The sequence below is a fragment of the Pezoporus wallicus genome, unplaced genomic scaffold (assembly GCF_028554395.1).
Source record: "Pezoporus wallicus isolate ANWC-B61680 ecotype Strahan unplaced genomic scaffold, APGP_CSIRO_Pwel_v1 contig_14112, whole genome shotgun sequence".
NCBI classification, from domain to species: domain Eukaryota; kingdom Metazoa; phylum Chordata; class Aves; order Psittaciformes; family Psittacidae; genus Pezoporus; species Pezoporus wallicus.
Window position 1 is genome coordinate 94,370 of NW_026642865.1, and position 25,091 is coordinate 119,460.

The 25,091-nt window shown below is 47.9% G+C and overlaps 1 protein-coding gene and 1 long non-coding RNA gene across 5 annotated transcripts in view; both read right to left on the minus strand.

Annotated features, from left to right (window-relative positions):
* Nucleotides 1-12: 12 nt before the first annotated feature.
* Nucleotides 13-2,681, minus strand: LOC130611803 (uncharacterized). Of its 2 annotated transcripts, none has more exons than XR_008975319.1 (3): nucleotides 2,550-2,681; nucleotides 1,419-1,588; nucleotides 13-567 (listed from the first exon to the last, which is right to left on the minus strand). It is a non-coding gene; the product is annotated as an uncharacterized LOC130611803 (long non-coding RNA). The 2 variants fall into 2 exon arrangements; XR_008975318.1 differs by having other exon boundaries at nucleotides 2,546-2,650.
* A 3,515-nt stretch (nucleotides 2,682-6,196) lies between these two features.
* The window catches only part of FBXO31 (F-box protein 31), a 28,101-nt gene continuing 9,206 nt past the window's right edge, over nucleotides 6,197-25,091 (minus strand). Inside the window, exons 3-10 of one of the 3 annotated variants that reach the window (XM_057432946.1) lie at nucleotides 24,790-24,876; nucleotides 20,503-20,579; nucleotides 18,980-19,147; nucleotides 17,589-17,663; nucleotides 15,746-15,855; nucleotides 14,870-15,023; nucleotides 13,898-14,247; nucleotides 6,197-12,778 (exon numbers count right to left, since the gene is read on the minus strand). In XM_057432946.1, coding sequence (XP_057288929.1) covers nucleotides 12,556-12,778; nucleotides 13,898-14,247; nucleotides 14,870-15,023; nucleotides 15,746-15,855; nucleotides 17,589-17,663; nucleotides 18,980-19,147; nucleotides 20,503-20,579; nucleotides 24,790-24,876 — 1,244 coding nt within the window. In that variant the 3' untranslated portion in view covers nucleotides 6,197-12,555. The remainder of the gene's footprint in view (nucleotides 12,779-13,897; nucleotides 14,248-14,869; nucleotides 15,024-15,745; nucleotides 15,856-17,588; nucleotides 17,664-18,979; nucleotides 19,148-20,502; nucleotides 20,580-24,789; nucleotides 24,877-25,091) is intronic. The other 2 variants (XM_057432947.1, XM_057432948.1) reach the window with 2 other exon arrangements.

A 25,091-nucleotide genomic window follows, 5' to 3' on the forward strand; every position in this document is an offset into this window, starting at 1 on the left:
CCAACCCCTGCCACGGGCAGGGACCCCTTCCACTAGAGCAGCTTGCTCCAAGCTCCTGTGTCCAACCTGGCCTTGAACACTGCCAGGGATGGGGCAGCCACAGCTTCTCTGGGCACCCTGTGCCAGCGCCTCAGCACCCTCACAGGGAAGAGCTCCCTTACACTCAACCTGAACTTCCCCTGTTTCAGTTTAAGCCCATCACCCCTTGTCCTACCACTACAGTCCCTGATGAAGAGTCCCTCTCCAGCACGTTTAAGATACCTAAAGGGCAGCTGCAAAAAGCCAGACTTCGTCCTGGGCTTTCCAAAGACACTTTGAGGGGTTCGGGGTGGAAAATGGGGAATTCTCCATCCTCAGAGGGGCAGAAGAAGCCGCAGCTGATTCGGTCCTGCAGGGTCTGCCAGGTCCTTCTGCCAACACATCTGTGACACTCTCCTCCCTGCACCACGTTTTCCTTGGCCGGAGAGAACAGATCCATTCATTTCATGTCTCTGCTGGTTCCACTTCCCAGATCTCATCAGAGAGCCTTGGTTGCGGAGCTGCCGCCGCGGTGCCCAAATCCAAACACTAAATACAGCAGGAAAAAAGAACGTTTTTGATAATTACATTCTGTAGGACGGTGGGGTCTGTAATTGAGGGTGAAATTACATCCACGGTACATTTCAGAACTGAAAATAGCATAATAAATTAGCTCAGCTTTTTCCTGGTTGACTCAGCTAATCCTTCAGACGCCAACAGACAGATCTGATTGTATCGCCTCTCCTTAGGCTCAGTTAATACGAAGGCCAAGTTGTGGCAGCTGCAGAAGATATATACAGAGCTGCTGCCTGCAATATATAACCTGCCCTTGTTTCTGGATGCATCACAGCTCGGCAGCAGAGCTGAACAGAGGTCGCTCCTGCTCCTGTTTTGATTTATGAATATGGATCGTGTTGGTTAAGCCATTAGGAGTGGTGATGAAGCAATTCAGCATACATCCTGAGCTGCAGCTTGCCTTATTGGAAGCCCTGCTCTGCAGAACATTCTCTGTGCCTTCCCCCTGCAACGCTGTTCATGCAGGGAAGATTATATTAAGGCTTTGTCTGTAATGCTGTAATTCCACCTTGAGCCCTCTCAGATGTGAAACAACCCAGCCGCAGGCAAGGAAAGGGTTGCGAAAGGAGATTTGCACCCATGCAGGGTGGGAGAAGCCAAGATCCCACCCAAAGGGCTTAAAGAAAAGCATTAAATCAGCTCAGACCCCTGCCCTGGCTGTTTGTGGTGCTGCCCCAACGCTTCCCATCCATCCCAAGGGGTTCAGGGGTGCCCTGGGGTAGCTGGGGTGGGAGGACCCATCCCACTCTGTTCCATGGGCAGCGTTCCCATGGGAGCAGCCCTTCCATACCCCCTGGGAGCAAAGCACACGAGAGCATAGTTACCATCATGGCCATGTCCTGCTGAGAGGCCGAGCATTGTTCCCCAGGGAAGCCGAAACCGGTTCTATCCCTCTTCTATGGCCTTTATTCCCAGGTCAGCACGTTCCAGCCCCATTCCACAGAGCTTTGTACCCATGTGGAGTAAAGAAACAGGCTGTGCCCGGCAGGCCCCACTGTGCAATTAGAGAAAACAAAGAGGGAGAGGGGAATTGTGTGCATGGGGGGGCCGGGGTACGGCCCCTGCTGCCTGGTTCCCAGCTGCCTGCCTGCTCTCGGCCCTATTTTTCCTCATTGCTGCCCTTATCTGCTTGTTTTGGACAGGAGGAGGCTCCCCCCCCGGCTGGTGATTGCCTCCAGCTGCCCTTGTGTCAGGCACCGTGCAGTAGAAGGCCAATTTGGCACCTTCTCCCTAACAAACCATCACGAGCCAAGATGTGGTCGTGGATGAATCAAACGCGTTATCCATGTGGGAGCCTTTGGGAAGGGTCCCAGCGGAGGCAGGCTTCTCCTCTCTGCAGCAAGCAAGATGCTCAGAAAGGGGCACACATCATCTCCTCTTCTTCCTAGAGTGGCAGAAAATCACATTTTCACATTATTTACCCGAGCATCTCACAGATCTCCTAAATGGAGCGGATCCATCCAGCATCATTTGCCAGCCATCCCCCTCCTCGTTTGTTTTTAATTAGCAGCAACATGCAGGGGGCTGAGCCAGGCAGCCCTAGCACTGCTGATGCAGTGACAGATAACAGGAGCTTGCCTTCTTCCAGCTGGGATTAAGGGATATCAGGCATTTGGCTGCAAATCACCCTCCTAATATGCTGGGAGCAAGGGTGGGATAAATGCAGTGGAGCAGGTAACAAGGTCAGTGCCAGAAGGACACTTGCTCTAGGCCTCAGGTATTACAGTAATGAGGGTTGAGGGACACAGGATCAAATGGAGCTCCATGAGAAGAGCAGCGACTGCAGGCACCGGGGTGAGCTGTGAGACCTGCCCTAGTCCGTGACTAATTTGGGTTCCTGGAGGTGAGGAAAGGGATGAGAAGGTGAGAAAAGCCCCAGGGAGAAGTGAGCCACAGAGAAGAGCATTTGCAAGAGAGGTGAGACCTGAGGGCTGACAGGGAGAGAACTCACACACAGATTTAAAGCAGCTGCATCCTCAATGGCTGCTTTTGAACACAAAACCTTCGCAGTGGCTGAGGTGGCTTTGGCAAGCGACAGACTGAATGTGCTGATGAGAACCGGCTCACCTGGAACGCATGGGGAAGGGTGCATTGGTGGGTGAGCAGGAGAGATGCTCCAGCCTGGCCCCACAGCAGCCCATGGGCCCCAATGGGAGACCCAGCCACGATAGGAACATCGTTGTTGTCACTCTGGCTCCATACAACCTGGACCCTGCTTGCACTGGGGGTTGTTCCAGCAGCCTGGACTGATGGTCAGTGGGACAGAGCAGGCAGCAGGGAAGTAAGCACATCAAACAAGCCACTTATTGGACAAACCAGAGACACAATGGCTGGTGGCCACAGACTCCCACCACTCTCCCTTACCCTTCGCACCAGCATTCTGGTTCATCCCATGCTGTGTTCCCAGAGAGGTCAGTGCCTCTTTAACCAGCTCAGCACTTCCCACTGGATGTTGGTGGGAGAAAGCATCATCCCCATATCCCCCTGGACCAGGCATCCTCCAGGCGTAGAGGTTGGTAAAGCCGAGGTCCACAAGTCCCCCACGGGGCAAAAGTGGAGACCAGTGGCAGAGCACCCTGAGGGTGCTGGGTCCCCCGTGGCGTGCTGGGTCCCTGTGGGTGCCCCCAGTGTCCCCATCGGGGGTTACGGATGCTCCGGAAGTCCCCGGTCCCCTCGGTGCCCGGTCCCGGGTGCGCTGTCCCGAGCGTGCCCGTGCCCAGTCTCTGGGCGCCCCCTGGCGGCCGCGGGGCAGCATAGGCCAGCATGGCTGCAGCGCTTCCTGGAGCCAGGAGGTTGGGATGGGGACCCTGGATTCAAGGGGGGGGGGTGATTCCCAAAGTGGGGTTCAATGGGGGCGATGTGACATTAAATCCTGGTCCCAAAAGCGCAGGACAGAACCTCGGTGATCCAGGAGCTGGCAGTGAGAGAGCCAGAGGGTGACAGCTCCAGGGAACAGCAGAAATAGCTCAGGAGTCTTTAATTAGCCACGTAGAGCTTGGTACTAATTAACCTTTTGCACTGGGAAGAGGAGGAAAAAACAAAGCACTGCTGGGAAGCGGGGTGAGCAAAACACACTGCAAATTGCTCATCATCCTCAATGCCTGTGCAGCAGAGAGAGAGGCAAAGAGGAGAGGGCACACCCTGGTTTGGACAGCCAGACATTTCTCCACATGATTTGGAAAGTGGGAATCAGCAGCGCTTGGAGCACAGAGTGAAGTGGGTAAAGTTCCTCCCTCTGCCCCTGGTCCCTGGACTCAGCATGGACTCACAGCCCCCGAGAGTGATGGTGTGGATCTGTCCCCTCCATCCCCTCCTGCAGAAGGGAAGGCAGATGCTGCTTCCTTCTCACAGGAAGGAAAGGCCTCAGAGTAAACCAAATGGCTGACAAGCACAGAACAGTGAGAAATTCAACCCTCCCAAGTGGCACTGAACGAAAGCCTTTGTTCCAGCCCATTCCCTAGGGAGCACGGAGACCAGGCAGTGTGCAAGACAGTGTTTCACACAGCTCAAGGGTGCTGATGCTCTGGATAAGCTTACACAACATCTGGACCAAACACAGCTTGGCTTGCCAGGCCAGTTGGCATGAGAATACAGCCCAGCCCAGCAGTGCTCATCTGAAAAGAGCCAAAAATAAAACCAGCATTGAGCAGAAAGGCAGAAGGATTGCATTGAGCGGGAATGGCAAAATTGATGCCACTTCCGCACCCCATCCTTACCCCAGTGTAAGGTCTCCAGCTGCTGCCAGCAGTTGGGACTCACAGGGAACGGGTTTTCAGCCACACACTTGCAGCACTGAGAATGAACACCTACCTTCCTTCCTTCCTGAGTGGAACCAACAGGCTCTGTGTTAAGGCACCGAAGCCTTGCTTTAGAAACAAGCCAAGTAGCAAGAAGCAGCATCGCCACAAATGGCAGTGGTGGCCTCTTTGGCACAGAAGAGACACAGACCTAAGAGGGGATGAAGATCCAGCTGCAAACACAGCCCCAAACCACCATAGGATGTGCCTATTCACAGCAATCATCTGCCCAAAGAGGGAAAAATCTACCCTTGCATGGCCATAGTTTCTAAGCTAACAACTATGAGACAACCTCCTGCCTGTTGCACAGTTAAAAGCCCATAACTGCCCCTGACACTGAGGACTTCACCCCTAGCAGATGGAAAAAGCAGTTCATCCATCATCGAGCTGGGAGGAACAACCCACCTGCTGAGGAACAGCTCATCCAGATCATGGATATCTCCTTACCCCTTGGCGAGGGGCTGCAGCAAAGGAGGTCTAATGAGGCTTAGCCCCACTCCTCTCCAGGAGGTGTTAGGCTGCCCAGCACTGAACCTTCACATCTCCAAGTTTCCTTGGAAGGAGAGGGGAGGCTGCAAGCCAGCATTCGGGAGGTGCATGTGGTTGGTGTTCAGAAACGCTGCCACTTGAGAAACTACATTTGTGCTCCTCGAAGGCCAAACATATGGTTGGAGTTACTGCGTGTTACACTATTCTCCCTTGCTAAGGCTTGAACGACTGCGTGATTATATATAGAACACTTCACATAAAGGAGTGGGGTCAGATGTGCCTTTAGCACCAGAAAATTAACTCGTGGCATTAGGGGAAAGCGGCGGTGGTAACAAAAACAAACAGGGGGGAAAGGAGGTCACACGTTCATTGCAAACTGCGCTTGAGGAGCTCTAAGCGTGTGCTCTGGCCTTGACTAACTGCCAGCACCAAGGCAGAGCCGTTTCCAGATTAAAAATTCATGTGTAAACTTTGGTAGTTTAATGCCCCACGGCCAAGGTTTGTTCTTAAAAATAGTAATAACCCGCCAAGAAACTTACTGGCAGAGCTGGGCTGCAACGCTCGAAGCACAACATCTGCTCCAGTAAAGACAGGCTCAGGCCATTCGCACAGAGCTGGGGACTCCACCGTGCACCCTGGCACAAGATGAGCAGCTCCTTGGTGGCGGCTGAACTTACACCACAAAGTCTCCCATTTCAACACAGCCACTCTTTTGGAAAAGCAATGAAAGCAGTTCAGATCTGAGGTGGGTGTGAATTTGAAGGGGTGTGTGGGAAACATGAACAAAGGAGTAAGGAATACAGACAGGTTAGCCAGATTCCATAAAGAAGGGGGCTTACACCATCACACTGTCTCCCCCTCATGTTAGTTTTGTGTCAACTGATCTATTTCAGACCAAACCAAAGGAAGCATGAAGAAAGACCCCCTAAATTCAGGACTACCATGTGCTTCCATGCTTCCTTTTGGAAAGAGAAAGCTACGGCTTGGAAGGCAGAAAGACTTGGTCAAGGCTCAGGTCGTTAGTTCTGCCAGCCCCAGGATCTGCTGTTGGAAGGAGCCAGGTACTACAGGCACTCCTAGGTAGATGCAGGGGGAACAAACATAAATAGGACAAGGGAAGCTGGATTTTGCAGCATGAGGTGTGGGGGTGAGTGCCTCGCATCTTCAGGAAATCAGTTCAACTGCTCATCAATTATCCAAATGAGGGAAAATTAATTCTTACGACGTGGTGGAAGACAGACTGCTGCACGTCAGGAGGCTGGAACTCGTCGCCCACTTCCCTTTGGAACAACAGAGGAAGAAGAAGCAAACAGAAGTAAGTTCACAAAACTTTGCTTTTTATTATTTGAAACTGGAAAAGGCTCCTTGGGTAACAATGATCAGGTGTAAAAGTAACACACGCGTTTTGCTCAGCTTTCTGATAGCTGGGATGAAGTAGGCAAAGTGTTGCAAAGTCACATCTAGCTTTTATCCAGCCTGTTCCTCTCAAAACCCACAAACAGAAGGACAAGCAAAACAACTCAGACAGGTGAGCTGTTTAAACTACAGTTACCATGTTCCACAGGGGTATCCGTGACATGAAACCACGGTGTTTGATGTCAAACAGCCTTTCCGAAAGAAAAGCTCACCTTTTTCCTCTGCACTATGCTCTACATGGAACATGGATCTGATGTTTTACCTTCATTTTTAAGAAGTATAGAGAGTTACATATACACAAAGCCTACAGCAGATGCCCAGATTAATCCACTGGTGTAACCTTGAAGTAGTGAGTACAAAACACACATGGAAACAGAGATGTAGGATTATTAATCAATCAAAAAAAGTGCAGATTGTTTTAATTAAGCTAATGAACACAGTTGATCTGAGTGCTTTTTCCCCCAAAATTAAAAATACTGCAATCCAAACAAAGAACAGAATCATAATTCAGCACGCACACACACAAAAAAGGTCAGTGGCACTCACAGTTTGGTAACTTATCTTCCACTCCACCTCCTGATCACACCTCTCAAATCTTTCACTGTCCAACTGGTAAGTTACGCTGTGTGCTTGGCCCGCAGGGAAGGCCAGCACATAATCCTTTGGCAGCTGAATGCAACAGAAAATTATTGGCCACGTGAGCAACCAGCTACAAGACAGAGTTAATATATTATCATTTCCTAAACTAGCAAGTTGAGATTATACAACCCAGCTCCACACAACACCCAACACCCCCATTAAGTTCCACTAGTTTAAAATGAATAGGAAGCAATAAAAAGTCACCCTTGTTTAAAAGTAAACATTGAGCCAGCTGCATTTTGTTTTTTTCCTGGTAGCTTACAACTCCAAGAACACCTTCCAACCTGAATTGGCTATATCCCCATTACAAGTTTCCTACCTCACTGCCATCCAACCTCTGCTGTCCCATTCCAGAGCAGCCATGGCAGTACTGCACTGTTCACTGTTAGCAGGAAGCTGACAGCCAAAGTTACAAGTAATTCCGTCCTCTTTCCTTCTCCTCAGTAAAACAAAAAGCCTGATGAGTCCACGTGGACTGCAGTGAGTCTCCTAAAACCCCAACACCCGATCACAGCACTTTTATAGCTATGAAGTCAGGTCCAAGGCAAACAAACAGGCGGGATGAGGATCTTTGATACTTTGGTTTTCCAGCTGGCCAAACCCATGGGTTTTGACAACTCCAAAAGCACGCTCTAGGAGCACAACACAGCCCAAGAACGTAAGCCAGTCACTTGCATATTGTTTCTCAGCTAGAATGAAACCTAAGGTCTTGCTGTGGCAACTAGGGCAATGCTGCTCTGCAACCTAATTGCTAGCGTTTTAGTCCAAAAGGCTTCTGCCAAGAGTATTCCTACCCCTGACAAGTTGTTTTCCATCTTCCCCAGCACTTCACACCCATCTGGGATCAAGAAATAAAGCAAACTATCCCCAAGGTTTTTCTACAGAGCGAACAGGACAAGGACACATCAGCACCAGAAATTTATCACCATCTGCAAGGCACCACCACACATTATCCCTGTCAACAGCTCACAGAATTATCGCAGCAAGCTGGACAAGTAGGGAACAAACAGGGGATGCAAGGAGGTGGTGGAGCCCGTACCAAACATGAACAAGTACAAAAGTACAGGTCAGGTTGGACAGAGTCTTGGGTGACATGGTCTAGTGTGTAGTGTCCCTGCCCACGGCAGGGGGTTGGAACTGGATGGTCTTAAGGTCCTTTCCAACCCTAATTCTATGATTCTATGAAAACACTGTGCTGTTAGCACTGCTTCCACAGGCACCACAAGGGAAGGCAGGACCAGGGCTGCAGCCACAACCCCCTTGGCCGATGCACAGATCCAAACCGCCTGCTGCCACATCTGGCTGCACACCTCTTCATTCCCCTCTTCCCAAAACTTTCAGAGCTGCTACTTATCTGAAGGGGGCCTACAAGGATGCTGGGGGGGGACTCTTCATCAGGGACTGTAGCAACAAGGCAAGGGGGAATGGGTTTAGGCTGAAACAGGGGAAGTTCAGGTTAGATATAAGAGAGAAGTTCTTCACTGTGAGGGTGGTGAGGCACTGGCACAGGTTGCTCAAAGAAGTGGTAAATGCTCCATCCCTGGCAGTGTGCAAGGCCAGGCTGGATGAGGCTTGGAGCAACTTGGTCTAGTGGAAGGCATCCCTGCCTATGGCAGGGGTTCAAACTGGATGATCTTAAGGTCCTTTTCAACCCAAACCATTCTATGATTCTATTCTGCTTTCCTCTGGAAACACTGATGTAGTCATGCACAAAGGAACCAGCAAAGGCACAAGAGCACCCAGAGCATTGATGCCAATCTCTCCAGATTCACCCTCTCAATAGCTTTCTTCGCCCTAAGTCACATCAGAGGAAATTTTCTTCCGATATGCCACAAAAGCCTGCCAGGCTTTGAGGAGCAGAAGGTGATAAGAGAAGGCAGAGGAGGAGTATTAATACAAAATTTGCTACTTTCACTGCCTTTGCTCTAGACAGAATAAAGCCACAGGGTATCAGCAGTTTTGCTTTAATCAGGACTAGCACACTGACATTTTGAGGCCAACCAGGTATGCTATAAATAAAAAGATGCTACTACAGGGGCAAAGCTGAGCTATGAGAAGTTCCTGCAAGAGGCAATCAGTTCTCTGCAAAGCCCTTCTCTCCAGCCACCCAAGCAGGTCCCACCTTCAAAAAGGAGACCCTTACCACTGCCACTACAAAGGTTTGGAAGGGACAAGCTACAAGCAGAACAACTGTCTTAGTCTGGAGAACAGTAGATGCACAACCTGTGCCAACAGCCAACCAACAGGTCCTCATCCAAGTGACAAAGCAGACCTGTACCCAGCACTGAGCAAAACGCCAACTGCTACCATAGGTTTGCAATCCCCAATAGACTCCTGGTATCAAGGGGACTTTAAGCTGCAGGTAACAACTACTAAAAACATCCTGTGATACATCAGTGGAGCATACCTACACCACCTTTACACTCCACTAACCCACCACAGCAGGTTACAGTGAGGAGAGTAGGTACAAAAGCAGTGTCTGTTCTTAGGAAACATTGAGGCAGGTCTCAGGCCAAGTGCTCACAGTGCATTCAATGCAGTCTGGATTTTCACTCTTACTTTAAAAAACAAAAAGTAAAAACTATTAAATCAGTTACATAAAACTTCAGGATTTTTATCTCTTTTGGGTGAGCAGGGACATCGAGGGAAGGAGGAATCCACAATGCAAATCTGAAGCTGAAGCAGAGCTGATTTTGGGAACAAGAAATTGAAACAGCTGCCCAAGGGGACCTCTCTCATCCCTTGAGGCAGCTAGGCAGAACACAAAGCAGTCAACGTACTGGCTGCACCAGCCTAACAGCAAGCTCCAAGACAAAGTGGCCACCAGACGCCAAACAGACTCCTAATGTCTTTAGGTATCCCAGAAATCTGCTTTCATCGAGCTGGAAACCTGTGTCTGCAAGATTAAGCATTAAGGTTATGCTTAAGAAGAGTTGTTCTTCTGCACACAGCTCAGAACCTGGCTCAGCAAAACGCTGAGCTGCCCAATTTTTGCTTCAGCTCACCTTCCTGCCCATGCACCAAGGCTCAGAGAACTGCCACCCTTCCTCTCTCACAGCCTTACGTGTTGGGGTCAGGTCCAAGTCAGCTCTACCCTCTGCTGATGACAACAGGAACACCTCTAACAGGCTGCTCAGAAACAACCTGCTTTTTATAGCTTGTTCACTAGAATGGTAATCGCACTTCACATCCTCACCTCTAACACTGAGGCAGGTTTTCCACTACCGACAAAGCAGTAGGAAACAAAGGAACAAGTGCCCCAAATCAACCTTCAAATTCCCAGAGGTTTGTAAAACTATATTCAAGGAGACAGGAATTAATCCTGTGAGTGACGTGACCTTCTGCTCCAAGTCTCTGCTGGAGACTCGGTTCTCACGCAGCTTGAGCGAACATTCAAGAGCCAGAAATGGCTAAAAGCCCTTGTGAGAGCAAGAATAAAAGCTGCTCGCAGTGAAACCAGGCTGTGACTGAAACTTCTCCACAGAAGGGGTCTGAATTTTCCCTTCCTGGCCCGGGGGTTGAAGAAGCACAGCATCGATGGGTGGGACAAGGCAGAGCAGACACCCCTGCATCTTGCTTGTGCAAATTGATGTTGTTACATACCTAATAGAAAACAAGTGTAAGCTAAGCTTTTTTGACAGTGATAACAGATCACCACTGATGAAGGCAGTACAGCGCCAGCAAGGAAAGTGTGTGGCTATTCTGCTACAGCACGATGCTGACCTGAATCTGACAGATGCAGATAGCAATACTGCCCTTCATCTTGCTGTTATATATCCTAAAACATCCATAGCAGGGCTGTTACCTGACCATAATGCCAGTATTGATGCCCAGAATAAGAAGGGATATACCCCGCTTATTCTTGCTGTCTCCAAACATCAGGAAGAGATAGAAGAATTTATTCTACTACAGACATGTACAGACTGTACACATGTAGAGACACATTTACAAACCAAGACCTGAAGAAGATATAAAGGCAGAGTTTTGTTAGACACAGATCTGTCTGGTAGCGGGAAGAGAATAAATATGGAGCTTATCATCACAGCCATGGAGCAGCTGCAGCAAAGGATGTATTTTGAATGTAACCAAGACGTTCCTTACTAACAGCTCTTTTCTCTCCACACAAGGGTCCCTATCACCTCTTTCTACACAGGATTAATAACAGGCGCTGATGCAAGTGCTGATGCTTTATAGCACAACTCACAGTCTGTACATTAGCACTGGCCAGAATTTTCCTGAATAGAACAGTCAATACGGAATCTGCTTCGCAGCCTGCAGAGACCTGGAAGGTAGGGTCTCATTTTCAGTGGAGCTCAGGTCTGCCACAGAGAATGCAGGTATCACAGAAACAAACTAAGCCCAAGAGCTTTCTGTTAAAGCAGCAGTCCTTCGGGATGAAACAAGCACAACTAGAAAGGGAATAGAAGGTTCTTAAGAGAAAAGAAGCAGCATCCACCTGACAGCATCAACTGTGAAACATGCCAGAACAAGCCACTGCAATATTAGGAGAATCCCCCAGTGCTCCTTCAGACTTCACAGGGCAACCTGATATGAGAGTGACATCTGAAAGGAGCTACAACAGTACCAGTGACACATCCCACCTTCTGCTGCCCATCACAGACAGCAGTCATCAGATTGCAGCTGGGCTTATTTCACAGTTGGTTTTCTTTTTTCTTCTTCCTTTACATTTTCAGACCGACTTTAAAGATCTGAGGTTAACCGTTCAGGTACAAAGCCAATCTGAATGCACCAGCATCTGCAATTTACAGTCACTTCTAGTTCCATACCCAGCTGCTGTAAGAAAAATAATCTCCTTCATGCTCAGGGAGACACCCAGACTTGGAGCTCCAGGGACAGCACATCCATCAAGCTCCAGAATCCAGGGCAACACTACACACACTGTCATTTACAGTGGGAATCCTCCCCTTGCTGCCAAGCTGAGGGAAATTCTCAAAGGAAATTCTCAAAGGAAACCACCCACTGCAATGACTAAACCAAGGACTGCAGGTATTACACCAGCCTCTCTTAACAATGCTGCACCCAGAGAAAGGTTTCTGGAGAGGAGGATATGCTTTGTCAATGGTGACATTAAGCAGCCACCCAGTTTGCAGCTGGGGACTACACAGCTTTTCAGGACAGTAAAGCCAGTCTCCCAGGGGGACAGATCATCCTACAGTGTAGCAAAGGCTCTAAATGAGTCTCCTCCTTGCAGAAGAGCTCTTTCCACAGGAGACTGCTAATGGTCAGAGCAGAGGGCTTGTGTCCATCCTGTCAATTAGATGTTCTTCTGACCCAACTCTGACCTCGAGTTACTTTTGTTCCAATACATTCGTTTTCTGCAATATGAAAGGTCTGTTTCCTCCTCTGCAGGATCCCTTCAGCTATACAAAGCTATGTTACAGACCGGGTAACAAGAACTGCTAGGGAGCAGTGTGGAATGGCAGGGAGGAAGGGACAGTCATGGATATTTTAACCGGGATGTGTACATTTGGGGTAAAAAGGCTTTATTAAAAGTGCATGCTTTTCTTCAGAGGTACCAAGAGCAAGGAATCCCCATCTAAGCTCTGGCTGGGGGAGTGCAGCAGCCTTTGCAACCCCTAGCCCTGTCCATCACTACCCATCAAGTAGCCAGTGACTGAATGTTCTTCAGCATTTCATCGAAAGCCTCACGGGAAGGTGCGTCGGCGTTCTGGAAGGCCACCTTGATCCGGCTGTAGAGACTGAAGGACTTGAGGTCCAGCCAGATGAATCCGAAGCGGTCGTCATCGAAGAGCACAAACACACCTGGTGTTCGCTCAGGGCTGGTGAAGCCGTGGCCAGCAATAAGCCCCGTCCCATAATAACTGCAAAGGAGAACAGCAAAAAAAAGATGTTAGGTAATTATGGATGTTCTCACATTTCATAAGAAAAAAAAAAAAACAAAAGTACGATCAAGCCGTTGTCAAACACACTGCCAGGTGCTACAGAACAGCCAGTTTTATACTCAGCTCTTACCACACAGCAAAAAACACTGTTGATACCATTTTAAGTAAAGAAACTCTTAGCTGCTACTTGGAGGTTGCTGCTTTTGGCTATCCTAACTAGCCCCTGCACACTGAGGCTGTTTTTTTCCTGTAATTCATCCCAATAATCCACCTGAGATTTACTCCTGCAACTCAAGGATCAGCCAAAGCCCAGACAATCCTCACAGAAAAGGCATGTTGAGAGAGTGACCATAAAGGCAAACCTTGTGATAAACCTAAGGGAAGGGAGAGAAAGGATGATCTAAACAGCAGGAAAGTCTAACTGGAGCTGGGGAGGAGTAAAGGTCAGCCTAACCTCCAAGCAAGCAGCAGGTGGAGCAGGGTTTTACTCAAACACAACTCGGTTGTGACAGCAGGGATCTTTGGGGATTAACCAGCTATAGGTAGGTTTTTCCATGAGCACAGATGTTTGGCTGAAGGTCACCTGCCTAAGCCTCAGCTTTTGGGCTTTTTTTCCACACTTCATTTAGTATGCTGCTTCACTGACCCCAGGTCTCTTTCAACAAGGCTCTCTGCATACTTGTACTGACTGCTTAGGGTGCTCAGCACCTTCCAGAGCTTGCCTCAAGGTACCAGAGGTCAGGGAAGGGTGGGAGAGAGCACTGTGTTCTGACAGTCAAGGAACAGAAATGACACACACAGGAATGGGAAGCTGCTTGAACAGGTCTTCAAATACAGAAACTGGTCAGCTCTGGAAAGCAAAACACATACAAAAGAAGGGGAATGGGTGAATTATGGGAGAGGTGCTTGCTTCAGAAGAAACAGGATAAACACCTAGCAGGGCAGCGACAGCACAAAATCTGAGGACAAGGGGCTGGGAGATCCACATCCAGGTAACGGGCAAGCAAATAACAGAACAGATCTCAAAGATACACCCTCCCCTTCTGCTTCAAAAACTGCCTGGCATGACCAGGCTCTAAACCCACCACCCCCCATTACCAAATTCGGCAGGTCCGGGGGTAATCTTCATTCCTCGATATGACTCCAATGGGCAGCACGAAGGGCTGGGAAGCTGGTGCCTTGTCCTGGGTTGACCCCTCCGTTCCTGCTGCGGTGTCTTCCCCCTCGGCACCTTCTCCTCCCAAGGGCTTTGCAGCAGGCTGGGATGGGTCCTCTTCCTCCTGCCGGTGTTCCTGTTCCTGCTCTTCCCGACGCACCTGCTCCTGGACCTCCAGGACAATGCGAGAGAGCTCACTGAAATCACGAAGGTTCTCAATGTCAGGCAGGTGCAGAGGATGCGCCAGGTCAATCTCCACAGTCTGCTGTCCAGCCGGGATGTTGGGATCTCCCTACAGACAGAAAACAACAGCTTGGCTGCAGAGCTCAGACCAGTATCCTCCCCATGTCCACCATCTGACTTCTGCATAGTTCACCCTATTCTACAATCACCAATCTGGCAACAAAATAAAACCCCTCTTGGACCTTGTTTGCTGCTCCCTGAGATGTCTACATCACGTCTGACTTTTGCCTCCCAGAAAGAGAATTTTAAATTAAAAGCTGCAAGTCAGGCTGTACTTGCAAGGGTGAAAGAAAGTCAAAGCTGTAACTGCATTTTGACAGAATCCCTCCCTGCAGAGAGAAAGGAGCTCACTAGCCTGGCCTTAGTGAAAAGCTGCCAACATTTGGTACCTAATCCTCAGATAGATGGAAGTGATCTCCAGTGACCTGCTACCAGCTGCTCACAGAAAGCAGCTGGAAGGGAGAGGACAGGAAAAGGGAGCCAGGTGGCATCAGGAGAAACTTAGAACAGCATGTTTTAGCTGCTCCGCATGTGTTAAGATTCACCTGATGCATCAATCCCCACAAGCAACAGGATCTGGGGTGACAACAACCTTCCAAAGGCCTCTCCAATGGATCCATAACATTGAGAATACTTTAACAAACATCTGAGAGAAAGACAAATGCACTCACAGTGATTTTAGTCCCCTTTGCTTTCTTCCCATGAAAGCTCAACATGACAATCTCCAGCCCATGGCTCCCATAGGTTCCTTTGAAGAGACCTGGCTTTATAAGGTCATCAGGGCTACTAGGAGGGAGGTAGATGCGTCGGTATGTCAGGCAGTTGCTGTGCAAAAACCAAAATGTTAGAGAGATTAAGAGAGAATCCCTCTCTCATGAGGTATGTGTCTGCAGTCAGTTCCTCCAGACAGCTTTGGGATGCTGACAAGAGAGAGGTGGGTTCTGTGTTTTCCACAATACAAACAAGCTCAACAGACTTTGCTTTAGACCTATACAAGCATTCCCCTCCCTTCACTTCCCTCTACCAGTACTCAGCACACCAGAAGGCTCCAGCACAAAGACCACAGTAAACCTCCTCACTCCTTGGGATTTTCAGAGAACCCAAGAGTGAAGCATACTAAACATTTGCTACAGTGAGGCGGCTGCTATTATCACAGAAGCATATAATAGTTTGTGTTGGAAGGGACCTTAAAGATCATCTAGTTCCAACTACTAGAAGCTGGAAGCGACAGTTTAAAACCCACCACATTCTCCAGGACTGACTGATTCCTGCCTAGCACACTCCAAAGCACATAGTGCTTACTAATATGGATACTGAGCAGATAGCTTCTTGAGACTACGGGTATTTGCTCTGTCTCCAAACTAAACACAGTGAAATGACTGGAAAGCACTGTGCTTCACTGTGTCTTTGCACAGAACCTGCAGAGACACAACATCCCTCTGGCTGTTAAAGCCCATTGCAAGCACCCTATCTTCAGAACAAATGATCCAATGTGGTCTCCAAGTTGCAGCAGCCTCAATTCCCCCCAGAAAAGCTGTTGACCTTACTCATATTGGCTGGTGTAGATGAACTTCATTAAAATGAGCTCTTGCATGTGTTCGTGGAAGATGTCTTCCAGAGTTCGACCCCACTCTTCCCGTAGCCAGGTCCGGAATTCCTGCAGCACAAGAAGAGAAAATGGGGAAGATAAAGGCATTTAATTTGTGACAGTGATGCCCCTCAACATGACTTCAACTCATCAGCATGATTTACTGGCAGAGCAACAGAGAGAGCATATGCTCTGTCAGACAAGAGGATCATGGCTGAATTTGGTAACTAACTAGCATGTATTGCTACCGAGCTGCCTTGGAAATACACTTAACAAGTAACGATAATGGTAACTGCCCTATACCTGCCAGACACCACACAACAGACATGTGCCACTTCAAATACATCACAGGTAGAACCAATATGCCTCCTCAGAATAAAAGCATAAGCATCACCTGTTACTGCAAAGTAGCTGATCTACTACTTCTTTACATCCCGACTTATCTTGCAGTTGCTCATTTGTGTACCCATAAGCCAATTCCTGTGCCCTATCACTGCATATTAAACATAGAAGGGGAAGCTTTTGAAAGGCACTGAGGATTTAGAAGGTTAAACCCTGATGCATCTAAATCCAAAGGGTGCTTTGAAAACATCTCCTAAAGTACTTTTACACCAGCTCTGACAAGTTAATACCCTACCATGAGTTACAAGTGATAACAGCTTACACTAAGATAGCAGCCTACCAAGTGATATTCCAAGCCCGCTTGCTTTATCTTCTAAAGCCAGATCCTCCAATTACCATAATGCCACGCACATTTAACACAGTGCTTTGAAAGTATTAAAGCATTTCTCATCTGCTTCGGAACCAGAAAACACTTAACTAAACCTTTCACCCAGCTGTTTTCCATTAGTAGACAGACATTCTAAAGCATTTGTTAGAAGCAACTCAAGTTTATCAGATTTGTCAAGTTTAACTAGCTGGCAGCAAACAGCACTACCTGGAACAGGTATTAGCTGAAGGTTTTCATCCTGACATTTATACCTGCACCTAGAAACATGTAGTTTGAGTCAGGAATCTATCTTGCTGGGTATAGCTCACACACACACAGGATAAACAATTAAATGAAGCTTTCAATCCCTCAACCAAGATGATAAGCAGTAGAAAGGTGCCCCACTGACAAGCAGGTATTCAAATGCAGCTGGTACTCTGTATTAGGCCTGTGTCTGATAGATCTTAATTACACAGACAGCAATACCATGAGATTAGTGTCTGGCAAGTACTGCAGGATGTACAATGCATATTGCTGTCTTTGGATACTCCTGCTATCAAGCAGGAAAGGTATCAGAGCACAGGAAGGAAAAGTTGCTGGGGCTCCTCTAAGCACCTTGCTCAGAGAACTGCCTGAAGGGCTTTTTGCTCAACAGGATGGACATTAACAACCTCCTCCAACACCCTGACACACACTGAGATTAAGGCATGGGGTCTCCACACAGACATTCTGCAGGTGCATGTGCAACACTGAACTGACCCTATATACTGGATCCTTAAATGATACCTTGTCAAGTACAGAAGAGGTTCCCCAAGATCCTGCTATTATGCAAACATGGCCACTTTAAGTTTTGATTCAAGTCACAGATTGATTCTACTCACTTAAAAAAGATTCTAGTAAATCAGCCAGAAGCTACCAGCCTGGGTTTTTGTGTATGTTCCACGTATGTTCAGATACACAGAAGTTAGAAGGCAGAAGACCATCTCTCTGACCCCAACACTAGCTAAGAGCTTTGGTAAGACAGAAATGCTTTAGCTTTAGAAAGGGGACATACAAAGAGCCCTAATGCAGACTCTTGGCAAAGGACTTGTACCTCTTGTCTTCCCCCTGACATCCGATGATGGTCTGTCTGGTTGCATTTCGTGGAGAACTCATCCTTCTTTACAATCTGTAGTTACCATGGAAGAGAATTTAACAGATTACAAATCTGTTTAGAGATGCTTAGGATGATGTAACTAAGACTGCTGAGAGTAAATGCTTGCCACAACAAACATTACTGAATTTACTACAACAGAGAAATCGTTAAGTGATAGCAAGTACATCAGCTACAGAAATGAGAAATAAAAGCAATAAAACCCCAACACATTATAATGAAAGATAACAGGTTTAAGTTGCCTCTCTATTTGAGCTTCCCTCTTCAAAAGAAAAGGAAACAAGCTCTCAGGAACCTTTTCAAAGCATCCAACGTACTGAATGGATGCTATATCACCTTCTCAAGGTCTCATCTTAAGAGAGAGCTGTAAAACAGTACAGGTCTGTGTGTCTGCTTGGACACACTCACCAACCAACTGCACAAGGACATGTTACATATCCTTTCCCCCAGCCTGTACACATACTGGTGCTCCCACACTCCCACCATGCTCCAGCCCAACAGAAGACAGTGTAACAGCCTTCCTGTACTACTGCCAGTGAACAAATTCAGAGTGGGGAACAGCCCACACAACTTGCCAGACACATAATGAGCATAAAGCTGGCATCCACACATACAACAAGGTGGTGAATGCCACATCCCTTAAATCAAATTCTCATACAGTTTTTTGATGAGCCCGTTTCCAGAGCCAATGTGCATGATCGAAAGAGGTGAAGGAGGAGCAGGCTGAAGGAGGTGATCCTGCCCCTCTACTCTGCTCTCATGAGACCTCACTCGGAGTACTGTGTGCAGTTCTGGTGTCCTCAGCATAAGAAGGACATGGAACTGTTGGAGCAAGTCCAGAGGAGGCCACGAGGATGTTCAGGGGCTGGAGCACCTCCTGTATGAAGATAGGCTGAGAAAGTTGGGGCTGTTCAGCCTGGAGAAGAGAAGGCTGCGTGGAGACCTCATAGCAGCCTTCCAGTATCTGAAGGGGGCTACAGGGATGCTGGGGAGGGACTCTTCATTAGGGACTGCATCAATAGGACAACGGGTAACGGGTTAAAACTGAAACAGGGGAAGTTTAGAGTGGATATAAGAAAAAAATTCTCTACTGTAAGGGTGGTGAGGCACTGGAATGGGTTGCCCAGGGAAGCTGTGAATGCTCCATCCCTGGTGGTGTTCAAGGCCAGGTTGGACAGAGCCTTGGGTGCCATGGTTTAGTGTGAGGTGTACCTGCCCATGGAAGGGGGGTTGGAACTAGATGATCTTAAGGTCCTTTCCAACCCTAACTATTCTATGATTCTATGATCACACATAGGATGGATGATGCTGAAAGTGCCAGAAGAACTCACCTGGATATGGCCATTATGAGGTCCCTTATGACCATACATACACTCAACCGTTGCAGCCTTCCTCTCCATGAGATGAATCCTGAAGAGAGGTTTGAACCTCATTGGATCATCAACATGAGGGTCATGAGGTGGCAAGTACATCCACCCGATGATGAACAAACCATCTACCTGCAGAGGGGTGGGAGAAAAAGCACATGAGATCATCTCTGCATGTTTGATGAGTATGCAGCTAACAGATCTGGGGCCTATTCTGCAACAGGGTGGGAGCTGTGGAACAGCTTGCTGCATTTCCAAACTGCCTTCCAGCAATTAAACCAGACCATATGCACTCACAGCACACCCCTGGTGAAGAGGGAGAAGGTTTGTTTACCAGGCTTCCTGCACCACTGGAAAACGATCAGGCCTTTATTACTGCAAACGACTTTGTGACGGATGCTTGGTGTGCAGGATCCAGAGGGAGAAGCTGCACTGAAGAGACCACACAGCTAGTCAAACTGTAATTGGTTTGAGAGCTCATGCTGGCAGATACTCAAGCAGACGAATTCTGCTTCTCATGATTATCCGTGCCTTTTGGACAAGGAATTATTTGGCTCCATTACTCATAGACAGCACAGGAAGCAACAATCTCCTCTGCTGAGAGGTGCAAGTGCCAGCCCTCTTCCTGCACGCCTAACAGAATCCATCCCCTCTATCCCAACAGTTCCAGAGAAAGGATATTTTCCAAAGAGAGATCTGAGACAAAAGAGGAGCAGCACCACAGAGGCACTCTTGTCTTTATAAGGTCGTAATAACACGTAAGTACTGGTGCACTTGGATGCACTCTTCTACTAGTTCATGGAACAGAATCTCGCAAAACCCAAAGGTCTTGTGATTTGTTACACTTCAACATGTCAGCTATTGAACCCTGGTGCAAAGAACAAGGGCCTCAGGCAAGCTTCTGGCCCAGCTCTTACCAGTAGAGTCAAATGTTGCTCATTAACTACTCTTCCCAGCAGCACAAGAGCTGCCAGGCTCCACAGGTCTTGCACGAGTCATGCCCCTGTATCATAACATCTGATGCCTTAGTCTTAGACATGGCTGGTGAAAGAAGGGAAGGAAATGTGCATGAACACAACTGCAAAACCCTTTGCAACATGATCAGCTACAGGCAAAGATAACGGAGTAAGTGATGGGCCAGTGCCAAAACCTCTGCTGTACCCCACACACAAGGAATGGACTTCTGTGCCAGTTACTGGAATAATAGCACTGAACTCTGAATCAAGCCTTTCCCTGAAACACTGCTCATGTTTTCTGTGTGCTCCTGTGGCTGCCTGGAGAACATCTGAAACACAAAAGGACTCCCTGTGGAAAGGTGGTGACGACGAAAAGGTCAAGAAGCAACCACTGGGTCCCAATCACTTGCTTCAGGGCTGACTATCCAGAATCCTCAACAGCTCAGAGGTGGCAACCAGGTCTAGAAAGCTGTATACAAAAGACTCATGTGTCCTCAACATCACAGCCCCCAGATTGAGGTACTCACTCACCACCACATTCAGCAGTCCCCCATAGGGCCCGATGTCCGGCTGCCATAACCCCAGGATGTGTCGGTATCGGTGCAGCACTAGGGAACAGTGAGACACCAGAGTGAGCACACCACAGTAAGGAATTGGGATTTTGGGGGAAAGAAAATAAAACACTGCTACCAGACCGCACACAACACCGCCCAATACCACCCACAACTGCCTTTACTAATGAAAACTGGTTACTTCAAACCACAGCCAGGCAGTTCTGAACTGAGGCCTCCCAGAAGCTCACATGGATTTACACTGTTCCCTGCAGCCCTGCTCCTGGCCTGGTGCAGGAGTTTACACAAACAGAAACCTCACCAGGAATTCACAGAAAACATGGTCCCATCAATGCAAATTGTATTATCAGAGCTAAAAACAAATAAAGTATCTGCGGTCTCCAAAACATGTTCTTGATGCCTCAGGCTGCAAAGCTACCGAAAATAAGAAAGAACAGAAATGCAGTAAGGAACAGGGGAATTTGAGTATTTTTAAAGCATTTCTTTGCCTAATCTAGGCAAACTTGTCTCCAGAGTTCAGCATCCTTAAAAACAGCCAGCAAAGCGTGCAGACCATGCCAGCTCGGGAGATCTGGTGGTGTTACCATGTCAGTCATGGCCTTAAAAAAATCTAAGCAGCTACATTTTAGCACTGCCCAAAAGCTGATTCAATGTCACCCTCAAAGCCTACTGCAGCAGGTGAGGCTTCTCTGTCATCTCAGAGATAGGTGCACTTTCAATCCCACCAAAAAAGGACAAGTAGGAACATTATCAGCAAGCAGGAGACAACAGTCTTAATAAATCTCCAGTCCTTATACAGTCAGCCATTAATTCTGTCCATGTCATCGCCTGACATGACCAGTACAATCTGACATTTTGGTCAGAATCAGGATGCAAATTTCTATGTAGGTGGCAAGAAGATACTACCCTTGCCTTAAAATGATGCTCCTGGCCAACTCAGAAGGTCACAATAACCCATTTAACTTACAGGACTGGCTTGAAGAACAGTTTCTGCTTTGCATCAATTTATATGAAGAATTGTGTTTCGGTGCAGTTGCTATAACAACTTTGTTTCATTTACCACCAAAGATAACAAGAATTATAAGAGTGGATTTATTACACCAAAGCAGAGAACTTCCACAAAGGTTTAGGACAGCAGGGAGGGTTGTCCAGAGCTGCTGCCAACTGGCCTGGAGGAGCCTTTTTCCTGTGCAGTAAACAACTTAAGATTGATAGCCTGGATGACCCAGTGAACCAAGTGCAGCACAAATAGCACTGAGGCAAGCAAGCAAACCACATTCCCAGTTTTCTCATCTCAGTGTGGTAATGTCACGTTAATAAAGGCGCTGAGCATAAACTGCACCACCCAGCACAGTCTGCCTTCTACCCTGTCTGGCATGGAGCTGATAAAACCCAGCTTAAAAAAACCACTACTTTTAGGACAGAAAACTTGATGCTAAGCTACCCAAGAGCGATGAGGATGCCTCTCTCCCCAGCTCCTGTCACAAGCACTTTCAGAGCTGTAGGTACAATTGATGGGCTTTTCAACAGCCTGGTAAGTGTCTCTGTGACAAGGCAAGCTCTTCCACTGCAAGCCACATGCCCGCTGAAGATGGTTTGTGTGCTCACTTTGAGTAAACAGCTGGCTCCAGCTGCAGCTCAGTTCACCAAGAGCCATGGTTCAGGAAACATGGTTGAGTCACAGACACATGGCTGAGTGTGTTTCACCATCTGTCCCGAACACCCAGAAACCCAAAGGAGGCAGGAGGCCAAAGAAGTCTCATTCACCTTCAAAAGAATCCTACCCACTGCATAACAGCTTCTGTGCTTGGTTTACACACCGACAGCAGGGACACCTTAATGGACAAGTCATCTTCCTCACTCGCTCAGGATGCTGTGGACGCCTCCTTCTGTTCTTTCAGGAAAGGAAGTGACTGGGGAAAATGCTGGTACTTGGCCAAAGCCTCAAACAAGTCTCAAAGCAAAAGCACAGCTCCATTTTCAAGCCTGGAGTGTCTCTGGGCTCCAGTGCGCCAGCAGCTATATTCCTAGCAGAGAAAACCTGATGAATTCCGGCTCTGGCTGTTCCTGGAGGGAGACAGGATGGATCTGACAGTTGTTTCCCTCCCTGCTCCTCGAAAGAAAACAGCATTTGGGTCTTTCTCCAGCATTTTCCTCTGCTATAAATGTTGTCCATTTTTCTCAGTCCTGAAAAAGCCTCTTGCCTATCTGAGCCACAAATCCTCCCAGATGGAGCACAAATTAACATCCACTGGATGCTTCAGTACAACCCCCATCCAGCCTGGATAATACCCACATTGACACAAGCAGCCCAGCAAGCTCTTCAGATGAGAAGGCAGCTTGAATCCAGCTGGGGATGGGTGAGGAAAAGCAGTGAATGACCAAGCTCCCACTAAAAGAAGGCTGCCTGGGAAAGGACTAAAGCCCGTGCTCTTCACTAAGAGTTAAGACACGGGACAAGGAGGTGACACTGAGCAAATGCACAGCGATTCAAGCAAGCATTGCAGTGCTGGCACACCACAGACACTACAGGTATGAACAGACAAGTTACAAACCCAGAATGGGTTATTAAGATAGGAGAGCAGGTGCTTTCAGATCTGTTCTCTTATTCCATTACTGCGTTCAGCTTGGGGAGCACAGGTAGAGAAATGCAAAACCCTAACACAGAAGTTCTCAGTGAAATCTGCAGCCTTTAAAGCAGAAGTATCTTGCTTTGAGCGGAAAAAACCTGATCCACTACAGTTCCCAGGGCCTCTCAGGATGCAGCAAGGTATCTCTAAGCAAAATGAGTTGGAATAATACAGGCAGTTGCTGCCCCCCAGCTGGTGATAACTGACCTGCTAGTGGGAAACACTAAGTGTTTGAGCCAGGCTAGTTTAAAACGCTGGGGGAAGCAATCTGAGCTGACCTGGCTAGTGCTGCAGGAATACAAATTAGGGAGCACTCACGGTAAACCCTGGCAACAAGGTCTTAATAGTCAGGAAGGGAAAAAAGGAGGAAATGGGCAATTGCATCTTAAACCACACTTGCTTTTCCCAGAGTAATACAACATGCCTCCAGAGAAAAGGGGCATGAGACATCAAAAGTGTGGGTTTGTGGCTAAACAATTAACTGAGGGAACAGCACAAAATGCCATTTGACAGCCACCAAAAAGAGCACATTTGGAGCAAACACCCAGGTAGCAATCTACAAAGCAATCCCTCATCCTGCAGGACAGCTTGGATGTGCCTCTCCTTCCCACCCAGCTCCAGAACAAGGCTGCTGTTGATGCACAGGATTGCTAAACCTAAAATTTCCTATCAATTCCTGCTGTAGCACTGCTGCTGCTTGTCTGTTGTGACTCACATTAATGACACCATCTTCACCCTGTGGCTACCTGTGCTTTCTTTAGCACAGGTAAGTCTGCACCATCCACTCCACTCAGTGTGTGTGAAAACTACATTCCCAAGCACCAGTGAGTTAGTAACTTGACTTGGCAAAACTCTGCAGACCTAAAGGAGCATTAGAGACAGCTCAACACCCCCTCTGAAACACAACCAGTAGTGACTTTCTTAACTGAGGTTAAGAAAGGAAATACTCATCAGTATTCCCCCCCCCCAACTCCTGCTGAACAGTGAGTGTTAAACTCCAGCATTTTAATGCTCTTCCCTCAACACAACATCAGGAGGGAAAGAAGTTTACCCAAAGCAGCTTCTTGACTAAAGAAGGTAAATCACAACCTCTAAAACACCAGGAGAATGTTTCCTAGAGATGGAGATGGTGCTTTAAGGGATTCACTGTGTGGGGAGGGACTTAGTATGGGAACCCTCAGCATGTTTCACTGGGAAGGTCTGTGGATTAAATGCATCTTAACTGGATCATGAGAAAGCTTTTTGCCAGTCCAGAGCTTATTCAAACTTGCTTTTGGGAGCTCTTACCAGGGTATCTGAAGATTTCCTTCTAAAAAAGGAGCAATCTGTGAGGAGCAGAGGGAGTGCTCCCTTTCTGTGAATGGAGACTCACAATTTTCTAACTCAAAGCACTTCAAAAAGAGTCTCAGCATACCTCAGAGGCTGCCCTACTCTCATTGCCACTCTGAAGAGTCAGAATACCCCTTTAACGTGCAACAGCATGAACTGACTAACCGGCACCCTCTACACTATCCCAAGGTCCGCCCCAAAATAATCTGCTTAAAGCCACGTCACACTCCATGCAGCATCTTGTGTGTGCTTAGTGCAGGAAGCATCAACCAGCAGGAGGTACGTACGGCAGGTGTAAACATCTCTGTACTCCATGTGCTCGTAGTCGGGAAGGATTTTCATAAAACGCCCCGACTTCACTCGTGGGTTTATACCTGAACAGACACAGCAGGGTAAGTACCAGCAAACTCTGCTCCACTGTAACCAGCACTGTTAACAGCATGATGAACCTGGACCAACCACGCAGGAAAGCCAAACTCTTTTTCGACTTCACTTCCAGTTGTGGGGCACCATTTGTTTGCATCAGCCCAGTCTCAGGTATACCTGGTTAGCAGGATTACTCACACAGAGCTTGGTATGCTCAAGATTC